This window comes from Monodon monoceros, unplaced genomic scaffold (genome assembly GCF_005190385.1).
Source record: "Monodon monoceros isolate NGI ecotype Baffin Bay Population unplaced genomic scaffold, NGI_Narwhal_1 Super_Scaffold_9, whole genome shotgun sequence".
NCBI lineage: Eukaryota > Metazoa > Chordata > Mammalia > Artiodactyla > Monodontidae > Monodon > Monodon monoceros.
In genome coordinates, this window is record NW_021703786.1 from 42755700 (window position 1) to 42768371 (window position 12672).

The 12672-nt window shown below is 49.6% G+C and overlaps 1 protein-coding gene across 1 annotated transcript; it reads left to right on the forward strand.

Moving 5' to 3' along the window:
- Positions 1-342: 342 nt before the first annotated feature.
- On the forward strand, positions 343-11966 carry LOC114889553 (putative uncharacterized protein ENSP00000383309). The gene is made up of 5 exons (XM_029212901.1): positions 343-719; positions 6220-6307; positions 10622-10739; positions 10915-11030; positions 11568-11966. The coding sequence occupies exons 1-5, from the start codon at positions 343-345 to the stop codon at positions 11964-11966; spliced, it is 1098 nt and encodes a 365-aa protein (XP_029068734.1).
- Positions 11967-12672: the final 706 nt, after the last annotated feature.

Below are 12672 nucleotides of genomic sequence, written 5' to 3' on the forward strand. Positions count from 1 at the left end.
AACATGGATCTATCTGGACAATTAGAATCTATTCAGAGAAAGAAACAAAAGCTCAAGGTCTGTTTACAACTGGCAGTAACTAAACATCAGGCCGGACGTGTCCCGCCTGTGAGCCTACCTCCCGATCCAACCAATTGTTACTTCTCAACAAGCCATCTCAGTTTAAACCAACTTCCAAAGAGGAGGCCGGCCTCCACTTTGAGGCTGCTCCGCCTCGTATCTGCTGAACTCGGGGATGTGTTGGCAGCCCCCTTTCGTGGCCCTAACACAGGCAGCAGCAGACAGGAAGGAGGGTCCCAGAGTTCAAGCTCCAGGCTGCAGAACACCAGAAGCAGAGTGAACATGGGGGCCCAGAGGCCCACCCCCACCACGTGCTCCCAGCAAAGGCCCACCCAGCGTGGCCCCATGCCGCTCTGTCGGCCTTGGAGGGCAACACGGCCCGTCCCCACGTTGAAGTTGGGCACCACCAGGAGCCAAGGTTCTCTGGCACCCCCTCGTCACACTTCCGCACTGGGCGTCACCTGGCCCAGCTCCACCTCTCCCACTCCCCTCCATCCAACACCAGCAAGCCCCCGCTATGCTGAACCCTCCTCTGAACGGTCCCATTGCCCTCCTGCTGTAGCTAAAACCTCGCTTCCCCCGAGGACACAGCTCTCCCTCCAGGCCTCCCAAGTGTTAACCACTTCTCCTTCGCACACCTCAGGCCACAGGACCTGCAGGTGGGTTCTGTCCTTCCTGCCCCTCACAGCTGTTCTCAAACCGTTGTCCCTCCCTCCTCCCCGGCACCCTCAACGGCAAAGCTCATGCCTTCAGATTTCACCACTGGGTAGCCCTCTATGCTTCAGCCATCCAGACTTCTAGAAGACTCCCCTTCGTTCCTTGAAGATTTAGTTCTTAATTCTCCCCATTACGCGCCCGCATCTTCCTTGATTATGATGATACCCAAGTGGGTGACCCTCTCGTATCCTTACCCTGCTGGCCTCCAATCGTACTGCCCCCTGTCCTTTCTCAGCCACTCACTGTACCGGTTATGCCAGACCTGGTCTTACCTCTAACCGCACCCACTACCCCCCAACCCCAGCTGTTCTACCTAATGAGTCGGTCGTGACGGCCACCTACTTTCCCAGCTCATTCTTTGGAGCTGTCTGGACCCCAACAATCCTGCAACCCCACCAGGACCTCCCTCCACCCGTCATTGAGCTTAGAGCCCAGGGCCCATCATGACCATCGCTTCCTTGCCTATTAGCTCGACTCCTTTCCTTCTCCTCTCTTTTATTGCCCTCTTCCCCTTCTGAGCCTTAACCTGTGCATCTGAACATGGCTGGCAGGAAACATTCAATCATGGGGACTGGTCACTTTAATGAAAGGCTCCCCAGTCTCAAGGGGGTCCTTGGTGCACTTGGTCATCCCACCATGTTTCCCTAATCCCATCATTCTGAGCACCAAGGGCACGGGTCAACATCATCACCTCTGTCTTCAAATCATCAACATCCCCCTCTGCCAGTGCCCTTCCTTCTACTTTGACAATGTAGAAGAAACAACCAAAAACAAAAACACACAACCCCTCCCATACATTCTTACTGCCCCACCTTCCAAGCTAACGGGTATGTCTGTACCCATTTCAAACCTCCTTCCCCGGCCTGCCCTCCTGTTTTTATGGATGAATCATGTGTCCTCCCGGATGCAGCTAATCCTTCCATTTGACCCTGGATCCCACAAGTTCTTGCCTGTTCAGAGCTCTCACTTCAACAATCCTGCCATCTCTCCCTATCATTTATCTTTCCATCCCTCCTACATTGTCTCCATCAAGATATAAAATGCTGTATTATCTTCCACTTTAAAAAAAGAATCCCTCCTTTAACCCTACCTTCACTTTTAGGTACTGTACTTTTTCTGCTTTTCCTTAAAGGTAAATTCTTGAAGGGCTTGGAGACACCGAATTTGGACAGTTACTCTCCCAGGCCCTCTTGAACCCACCACCATCTGGTTTTGATCCCATTTACTCCTCCAAGGTGCTCATATGCCGTGATCAGATCCCGGGGTCCCCCCAGACGGATCCCCCCACCCCATTCCCACTCTCTCCACGTCACGGAACCCACTTTTCATGTCCTCCTACCCCACTGGCCATGCCTCTTCCTGTTCTGCCTCACCTCCCCAGCCCCTAAATGCTGGAGGACCCAAGGCTCCGTCCTGGAAACTTTTCTCTTCTCCAGCTCTGTTGGTTCCCTAGCCCATTAAATCCCAAACCACGGCTTTCTATACTACCTGCAGCTGACCCCACCCCTGAACTCTAGCGCTCTCTCTCCGCGTGGACGCCAAAAACCCTCTCCAACTTAACACATCTTAAACTCTCGCGTCTATCTCGGCAAAACCTATTCTCTCCACTTCAAAAGGTGGCAAATCCATCCTTTCAGCTGCAGAAGCCAGAAGCCTAAACAGCATCCTTCAGTCCCCTCTCGCCCTCACAGCCACAGCCGTGCTACCCACAGCCCCACCGGCTCTTCCGTGAGGACTTGTCCCCAAACTTGTCCTGAATCTGACCACCTCTCACTCCTCCCCCATCACTCCAGCTCTGCTTCCAGCCACCATCAGCTCCCCCTGCTTCCACCTTGCCCTCGTCACTCTGTTCACAACAGAGCTGTTGGAAGGACGCTTACAAAGTGTACATCTGTCATGACACGCTGCTGCTCAAATCACCAATGGCTCTTCATTTTACTTATAGGGAAAACCCCATAATCTCTTGAGCCCCATCTTTCACATCCATGGCTGTCTTTCTGTCTGTCCCTCTTTTCTTCCCTGGCTTCCACCACATAGGTCTCCTGTTGCTCCTGGAACACGAAGAACATTCTCCCCTCTAGCCTCTGCTCAGAAAGCAGGTGTCTGCATGGCTCACTTCCTCAATCCTTCAAGCCCGTAGTCTTAATGTCCCGTTCTCAGGCCTCACCTGACCATCCACATAAAACAGCAACTCACCAACTACCTAACCCTTGTTACGGGTTGAATGCTGTCTCCCAGAAAGATGTTAAAAGTCCTAATGCCCTGGGAATGTGACCTGATATAGAAATAAGGCCTTTCCAGATGATCAAGTTAAGATGAGGTCACTGGGGTGGGCCTCCATCCAACACAACAATCCTTATACAGAGGGAAAATCTGGACACAGAGACAGGGAGGATGCCACGTGGAGGCCAGGGTTACGCTTCCACAAGCCAAGGGACTCACAGGTCCCTCCCTGGCACCGTTAGGGGGAGCATGGCTCTGCCAACCCCTTGACCTTGGAATCTGGCCTCCAGGGCTGTGAGATTATACATTTCTGTTGTTTAAGCCACTCGGTTGGTGGTACTTTATTATGGCAGTCTCAAAGGAAACTAATACAGTTCCCCTCCCCAGATTTATTTTTCTCTAGACCACACACCTATCTGATATTTTCTTATTTGTTTACTGACTGCTTTCATCCAGAATGACTTCTTTAGAGAAGGGGCTATAGTCTCTGATATATACATATAGTATATATACATTCACCACTATGTCCCCAGAGCCTGGAAAAGTGCCTACTACCTAGGATGTGCTCAGTGCTATGTGCTGAATGAAGAAGGGAATGAGTAAGTTCCTTCAACAAAATTTGACAGCCTACTTTGTGTGAAGAAGCTAAGCCAAGACTGTGACTCTGTTGTGAAACAAGAGAAATGGGTTTAGTGACAGGAACTTTCTTGTAATTTATCGTCCACGCCCGCCTTGGTATTTCTCTCAACTCCTTATAATTAACCTGATGATTCTTCCCCAAGCCTCCACTGTTCGAGGCTTCTAGACTAGACCAACCATTTCCTTGTTATGTAAAAGAATATGGCCCAAGAGTGCTCTTATTTTTATTTATGTCCCAGGGCATCCTGTGAGCAAACTAATCTCAATCAATGTCCTTCTCCTTTCTGTCGACTCTTTACCTGACCATTCCGCGAACTGCCCCCCTGCCCACACATTAAAGTCTTTTGCTCACTCCTGTCCTCCTTTTCATAGAAGTTTAGTTTTGCCTGCAAATCCTCCAGTCAAATCTTCGCCGGAGCACCAGCCCCTTAGTTTCTTAAATTCCCTTGAGATTACAGGATTAAGATTCAAAGATGGGAATCTGCGGAAAAGAAAATGCTTTGATATAAACCTGATGGAGAAAAGGAGAAATGCACAAGACTTTTCCCATACCTGTTTCTTCTCAATTGTACTGCAAGTTTGCAACTCAGTTCCTACCCTCTGAAAATTCTAGGAAAAATCAAATCTTAAAACTAAAAGGACTCAGAGTCTCAGATTTTCAAGTCAAGGTGACGAAGGTCAACTGCCACAACCCAGTTGTACCAGCAGTTAGCTTGTGAAGTCGTATTTTTTTCTTTTCCTAGCTGAGAAAAGAAAGTGTCTTTAACAAGGAAATATACCAGTACAGACTCTGAGAAAGGCATTCCGTGGAATCCAACCAAAAAATGCTCCCTCCTCCAAGCAGCTCTCCCAGATTGCATCTGAGATTAAAGACTTCTCCCTCCAAGGTATACAAAGGTCACTGAATTTGAGTATCTTGGACTCAATCCCACCTGCTTTGATCATCATTTTCCTCCTTGTGCCATACTGCACTTCCTAAATAGTGGAAGCTGTGAAGCATAAACTCATTGCACTTTTAAATATCCCTCATGATGCCTTTTGCAGTATGCAACAAGCTCCCAATAAAGATTTCATAAGTGAACACAACAAGAGAAAAGATAAGGCTGGAGGAAACAGATCCCTTGACCATCTCAGAAAAAACAAATTATATCCTGAGTTTGGGATTCCCTGAGAGGGGAACAGTCTCATGACTGCTCTACCACCTGCAAGTTTCTCAGAACCCATCGTTTGTCTGCTTTGCACGGTTCATCACAGAGCTTCAATTCCACCACCACAAATCCCAGCGGACTCCCCAGATGCAGCTCTCGTACTAGAACTTTGTCCCAAATGCCGACGTCACTTCAAGTGCTATTACAAGCAGCCTCCAGGCCCAAAGGGACACGGCTGAGTCTCGCTCCCCTGAAGCAGGAACAACTGTGGCCCAGGACTGAGGACATTCGGGGCGTCTGCACTTACCACAAGGGAGTGGAGGGTCTCAGGGAGGGAAGAACCAGTTCCTAGCCCTGGAAAGAAGATTTCCCTCCCTCTTCACGCCTTAAATTCCAGTCCCGTCTGCCTGGCTACGTGAGGCTTCCTTTAGAAGAAAACGTATCTATCTAACAAGGCAGCATTAGTTACAATAGCCATCAAAGGGAAGCAATTCAAATGCAGCAATAACAGATGGAGACGCAAAGTGTCACGTGTCCATACCATGGAATACTTTCCAGCGTTAAAAAGGAAGTTCTGACAGGCGCTAAACACTAATGAACCTTGAAGACATTCTGCCAAGTGAAATATGCCAGCCGCTGAAAGGTAAATACCGCATAATGCCACTTATACGAGGTATAATCGGTCACATTCATAGAGACAGAAAGCAGAATGGTGGTAGCCAGGGGCGGGGGGCGGGTGGGGAGAGGGAATGGGGAATTGTTTAGTGCAGACAGCTAACTGTTTAGTGGTTTTGCAAAATGAATAGAGTTCTGAAGATGGACGGTGGTCTTGGTTACACAACAATATGAATGCTCTCAATGCCACTGACTTGCACACTTAAAAATAGTTAAGGCGGTATGTTTTATGTTACATGCATTTTGCCACAAGTTTTTTCCATTAAAAAAAAGAATTAGGTTCAGAAAAAACATCATTTCAGATCAGCAAGAGCAGAAAAGACACCACAGGTGAGCTTACATTTGGGTCTCTCGACCTCCAGGGTCAGGGGAGGTCCAGCAGGTGGAAGGGTGAAGGAGAAGCACGTTCCAGAAAGGAAGAAAACAGCAAGAGAACGCAGCTTGCCTGGGGACCCAGGGAAGCCTGAGTAGCCAGTGGGGATGGTCTGCATGGAGGGCAGACAGGAGGAAAGAACCGGGGAAAAAAGCACCCAGGTGAGAGTGTAGAGACCGTTCACAGCAGAAGCCCATCCCTCCCTCACTCCAGGAGATCCGCACCCAAATGCCCAAGGCATCCACGGCTCCCCCACCCCTTGAGCGAGTTGGGCCTCACTTTGCCCTAAGAGAGAGTCTGAGTCCGGCTCAGATGGGAAACACAGCCAACTCTGCTAAGCCACAGAAAAGCCCACGCTTGGCTCCCGAATTTCCCTCCTGCCAGGCCAAGAGGGCCTGCCGTGCTGTCCAGATTTGTCCAAACTATCCTGAGGACCCCTTCCAAGAACTCTGAGACCTGGCCCCGGCTCCAGGTAGAGGTGACCCTACTCAGACACCCAGGAGGAAAGCTCTGATGGAAGAGCTTCCAGCAGAGAGCGTGGCGGCTCCCCATGCACCAGCCCAGTGGGAGAAGGGCAGCCCGTCCCCCTGGAGAGAGCAGACACGGGGTCCTCGCGGGGTGAAGGCCAGGGTTGTGGTGCGTGCCCACAGGAGGCCAGTCCCTACACCGTCTGCGATCCAACCTTCCCAAAGCTCAGAAGGAATCCAGCATGCTCCTTAGCCCATTAGCCCATTTAGTGAGACTGCGTAGTATTTCATAACATCTAACTCCCCCTCTCAAGTCTATGACCTCCTTGAGGACAGGGGCTGTTTCTTTCTCTTGGCAGTGCCTAGAAAGATACTTAATAAATTCAATGAATGTAGGAAGGAAGGAATGAGCTCAGATCTTGAAGGTATGCTCTTGCCGATGCTATCCTCGGTGATGAAGATCTAGCTTTACACAACAAACTAACTTCAAGTGGAAATAGACGTGGACTTTCCAAGAGCTGATGCCCATTAGGTGAGGGACACCTCAGAATCTCCTATGATCTGGTCCAGATGCAGCAACAGGGAAGAACTGGGCTCTAAAAGTCCTGCAACTCAACTCAGAAGGCACCGTGCCCCACATATGGTGTTTGGGCTCTTTAGGAGTTTCAGCTACTGTTTCCAGAAGAGCCTCACTGTTGACATGTCAAATCTCAAAAGATATTGCTACTGTATCTTAGTTTGATTGGCTTTTCGTCATTTTTTACCTTCCTCTAGCTTCCTCTTGAGCACAGTAGCAAAAATGTGAGTAGCTTTTGCCTAACAATGATGATGATAGCTAACATTTATTCAACACTTACTATATGCCAAGTGTTTTACACAGATCATCTCATTTATTCCTCACAATAATATTAAGAGGTAGTAGCTATTGTTATGTTATCCCTACTTTAAAGATGAGAAAACAGGTACAGGAAAATTAATTTGCCCACAACCACATAGCTAGTAAGGAATGGATTTCTCTCTAGTTCAGTATGGTTCAAATATGTTGTAAACTAGACTTCCTAAGCCAGATGGACAGTTTCCCTTGAGCTACGATATCCTTTCTGACAATATCATGTCCATCCCCTTATATAAAACTGCATAATTAACTGCAAATAAAACTTCATGATTGGGCTTCCCTGGTGGCGCAGTGGTTGAGAGTCCACCTGCCGATGCAGAGGACGCGGATTCATGCCCTGGCCCGGGAAGATCCCACATGCCGCGGAGCGGCTGGGCCCGTGAGCCATGGCCGCTGAGCCTGCGCGTCCGGAGCCTGTGCTCTGCAACGGGAGAGGCCACAACAGTGAGAGGCCCGCATACCACAGAAAAAAAAGAAAAAAAAAAAAAAAGCTGGGCAGAGAGTACCGATTAAGGATGGGCTGTGGAGTCAGGGAGCCTTGGGCTCAAGGCCTGGCTTTGTCATTTGTAGCCTATTAGCCTCTCTGGGATTCCATTTGCTTCATTCACAAAATGAAGATTTTGATAAAAAACTCATACAATGATCGAATGAGACAATAAATGGAACGTGCTTGTCATGTAATACACAGTGATTACATGGTAACCATTAACTTTATTCTTAGCAGTGCCTGCGCACGGGAAGAATGTCACTATAGACTCTGCCCAGAGGATCTCAAATAGGCAAGTGTCTAGGACCCAGGCAGGTAGTTCGAATCAAGATACTGATCAAAGAAACACCTCAGTGCTCCAGAGAGGTGGACAACATTATTTACTATACTTCTAGTGGTATCATGTATATTTACTATGCTTCTGGTGGTATCACGTATATTTACTATGCTTCTGGTGGTATCATGTATAACATCCCAAACCAGGAGCTAATCGAATTCTCTCTATTCCATCAGAAGGCAGTCACACAGACAGGCCTGTGGTGCTGCCCAACTCCAGAGGGCACCATTCTCAGAACAGAGCAGGCTCTCCAGTGGTCTATGTGAACAGCATCTACTGAACTTGCGCAATGTGGTGAGCTGGCCTAGCTCACCTCCTTTTGTGGCCCATTTGTCCTCCAAAGGCTGCCTGCCTTGGGGACATCATGTGGATTAGAAACTAGGATTTGAGTCCTAGCTCTACAACTGTCTGAACTTTACCAAGTTATTTAACTTCTGAGCCTTGAATTTATTTATCTTTACAACAGAGATTGTCACCATTGTCATACAGGTGTTGGAAGGATTAAGTGAAGTGACTATGCAATATGACCCGTAAGAGTCTGGTCATAACACCAGTGTTCCGTAAGAGGTGGAATAACAAACAACACAAAGTACATTTTTCAATGCAAGATGCATTAGCCAGATGGATTCAAACTCCAAAAAACGTGGAACTCAAAGCTGGTCTCATAGGCAGTACAGCACGGTCTTAGCAAATGATATCTTTACCAGATCCCATCTTTCCCCACACAAAGGTTAATAAGAAATAAATCTTAAGATGTAAAATATGGTGTATGTAATATATGTATTTAAATAATATATAAAATTATAAGTAAATCTTAATCATAAAGCCATCCAGAGTGTTTCTTGCCATCAAGTACCATGTAGTCGTGTCCCCTCTCTATTAAGCAAAGAAGCCAGGTCCTCAGTAACCTTGCACAACTGAAATCACCACCACTCCCGGTGTCCCCACTGCTTTCAGACTCCCACTAACTCTGGCTCAGAAACGAGCTTTGCAATGAAAGGTGCTGTGAAGCAGCTCTGCGCCCCCCTGCAGTAGCACGTGTCTGCCGTGAAAGTGAACCCCCAGATTTACGTGCTCTACCCAGGGGCCCAGCTCATCCTCCATGTCGGCTTCATTCCCCAGGTCCCTGGTCCTACTGACTCTTAGGATCTCCAACAATCCCTTCAAATGCAAAATGTAGCTTCATCTTTGCCGGTTACAATCTTAGTGACGAGACTAGGGAGACCATACAAGGACGAACACATATGTTCAGCAAATGTGACCAGCTTCCAAAATCACCCTTTTTTCTCCCACCTCCTTCCCAACTGCCCCTCCAGATGACACCCCCAGTTGATGTGTCCTAGACTTGTGGGTCTAGATTTTCCCAGAGACAGAAGCACCCCTGGTTCCTTTCAGAACTGTATTGGAATTACTTTCTGAGCAAATAGAAAATTTTACAGAGAGCTCTTCTTTACATATAGATTTTATATATCACAGTGAGGGGTTAAGTCTGTCTAGTCATATGTGAACACCTTATCTTAAACATTTAAATCATTCTTAATAAAATTTTTAATTTTTACAATGGAAAAAAATGCTGCTAGTCATTAGTCTTCTGGCTTTTCGTCACAAGATCTTTACATCTCTATTCTCCAGCCGTAAGGAAAGGAAAATTAAGATATTCATCCGGGGAACAGTGACAGTCCCAAAGAGGGTGACTTGAGAAAGCATTTAAGTATATGGTGCTGTACTAGAATCTCTGTCACTAAAATAGACTCTAGATATGGGTTGTTACTGTCACTTCATAACTTCTGGTTTGTAATTTTAGCACTTATCAGAGTCCAGTATTCTCTCTGACAAGGTCTTGTAACTGGGGTACACTGCCACCAAGTGGTGGTAAAGACCATGCTCACGTTAATTTTAACCCAATCTGTGCCTGAGATTCATGGGCCGTCTATTCAACAAATAAATAAACCTAGGATTGTCTACTTCTGAAGAGCAAAAATACGAGTCTTTATCAAAGTAGAATAAGATGATAAACATTGTTTAAGATAATATCAAGCAATTTCAGAAAGAGAAATGTGTGATAGCCACTATCATTTAATACCAGTAGCCAGACAGTACTCTGATCTCAAACACGCCTCACGCAGAATTTCTCAAAATTGATTTCTGAAAGATACTAAGCCCTGAACACACAACAACACATTTTAAATGACTTCTTTACATGGACTTTGAAACTGTGACCATGACTGGAAAATGGCAACAGACACAAAGCTGACAGTTTAAAAAAGCAAAGAAAACCATTGTTCTTGCCACTGGCCTTATCCATAACTGCATTTGCTTCCCCGCAGACACCCACCCCAGACAACCAGGCGTGTTCTCCAGATGGAGGCGGGGCGCCCTCCACGCTGAGGAGGGAGCCCCTGGGGCAAAGACCCCAGACAGACGGAATCCAGTGGCCCCTCCTTCTGCCCACGATGCCCACATGCAGCAGAGGCTGCCATCAGAGACTCTGGCAAAAGCCAGAAAAGTCCATTTTTCTTTCCGGGGAGAACTTAAGCGAGGTTGTTTTAGGTAACAAGAAAGTCTCAAAACCAAAGGCTCTCCCCTCCCATCTCCTCTAGGGTAACCTCACAGGGGGCCAGGCCAGCTGGAAGCCAACAGGAGCGCCCTGGGCTGGGAAACACCACCACACTGAGCATCCGTCCTGCAAGAACCCCACGGAGCCCCTCGCTAAGGAAGGTGAGGGCCGTAACCAGGTTCTGTGACCCCAGTTCAAGGTCTCCTGGCATAGGCGGAAGTACCAGGAGCTGCGGGTCCCTGGAAGGGCTCCGGGGAGGCGGGGCCTCCCAGAGAGAGAGAGAAGTGTCCGGATTCAGACTGTGCTGAGCTCACACCTGCTGACTGCTGTGAGCAGGACACGTCCCTGAGCAGCGCCCGGCCCCACCCTCCTCATCTGGGAGGCTGGGGACACGGATGCCACAGCTCAGTGGAGCTGCAAGGACCAGACAGGAGGATGCTTGGGCGACAGCGGTGAGTCCCCACTAGGGACTCGTGACACTTAACTGGCATCATCGTGCAGATGGACTGGAGTCTGGGGGCCTCACCTGCACAGCTTCGCTGCCCTCTGAGTGACAGACTATGCAGAAACCACCAGGCTGGGGGTGAACCTTTGACACACGTGATTGACTTCTCCATCAACTGGACCGACCTGTGGGGCTGGGTATCAGGTGGGGAGGACACACCGGTGGAGGATGTCACTTAGAGTAACACGCCGGATTCCGCGGCCCTTACCTGCGTCTATGCGTCAGGGTCCCTGCAGGGGGCGTGCAGGGCTTCTGTACATCAGCCTCCCTGAGTACTTCTGGGAGTCCCCAAAGGGGGTCCCCCACGGGGTACGTCCATGTCCAGTCAGCTAACGCCTGCTGGGGCCACCTTCCCCCTCCCGTCCCAGCGAGGGGACACTGCACGTGAGGTCCTCACCTCCACCCCTGGGTCACACCCAAGCAAGCTGCCTCCCTAGGGCACAGACAACAACCGGACAACCAAGCGGGCACTGCTTCCCCCCAGGGGGCACGCAAGGCAGAAGCTGCCCTGAACTGCCTGCAGAAGGAAGGAGGAGGCCGTGATGGGGGATCAAAGTTGGCCATAAGCCCTCTGCCCGCCCTCCTAACCAGGGCGGGGTCGACTTCCTCCGCCCGTGAGCCCAGCTGGCCCGTGACTGCTTTGGCCAGGAAAGTGCGTGAAAGCAATGCCGTTGCAGGACCAGCAGCTTCTGCCCTGGGCTTCTGGAGCCCCGAGCCACCTGCTGGCGAGAACACGCCCAGGAGCACAGACGCGGCTGACCCTGAGCATCCAGCCTCCCCGCTGACCCTGAGCATCCAGCCTCCCCGCCAATGTGCCAGGGATGCGACGAGGCCATCCTGGGCCAGGGGAGCATCACACCAACACCCTCGAGAGGCCCAATAAACGCAGGCCGCTTGGACCAAGAGTAGCCCAGCCGAGCCCTGCCCAACTTCCTGACTCACAAAACCATGAGAATTAATACAACAGTTGCGTTAAGACCCCAACTCGAGGAACAGACCGTCAGGTGGCATCAGATCACTAGAACTACCTCTCCCAGCGCTTTCCTTGTTTCGTTTCACACCAACAGCGAAGCAACGTCGTTTATGCTCTGCCTTGGGACTAAGGTCACCGAGGTTTATCTCACAACCACAACCCCCATTAGACATCCACACCTCCCCTGCACCACACCCCGACCATGGGGAGACGAGGCCGGGAGATTAATGGAAGTGTGATGCTCTGTTCTCAGAGCCCTCCAACGGCTGGGCATCTATTCAAGGCCACGAAGTGTGTGCCGGACCCTTCTGCTCCCTCAGGATCAATTTCCTCACCAGAGGCTCTCAGCCTCTCCCACAAAGGCTCCCATCCCAGCAGGGGACACAGCTCAGGGTGCAGCTGGAAACTTGCTACACATACTTTTCCGTCCGTCAGCAGAAGAAAAACGTCCTCAAGATGCCCAAGGCTTTCCCTGGATCCAGGAGGTTCCACTCCCCCCAGCTCTATGTCTCTTGCAAGAAACACGAGGCACGTCTCAGGCCGCGTTCCCCCCAGGATGGGCCTGGGTTTCAAGGACTTGAAAGGGTGCTGCTAGCACAGTGCAGGCCAAGGCTTT

What these genes read in the sequence shown, in the direction of transcription:
- LOC114889553 (XM_029212901.1), top strand. Translation starts at nt 343, where the DNA reads ATGGGGGCCCAGAGGCCCACCCCCACCACGTGCTCCCAGCAAAGGCCC. An exon ending in AGACCTGGCCCCGGCTCCAG is followed by an intron (nt 6,308 to 10,621) that starts GTAGAGGTGACC and finishes CATCTCCTCTAG; the next exon opens with GGTAACCTCACAGGGGGCCA. An exon ending in GGAGCCCCTCGCTAAGGAAG is followed by an intron (nt 10,740 to 10,914) that starts GTGAGGGCCGTA and finishes TGCTGTGAGCAG; the next exon opens with GACACGTCCCTGAGCAGCGC.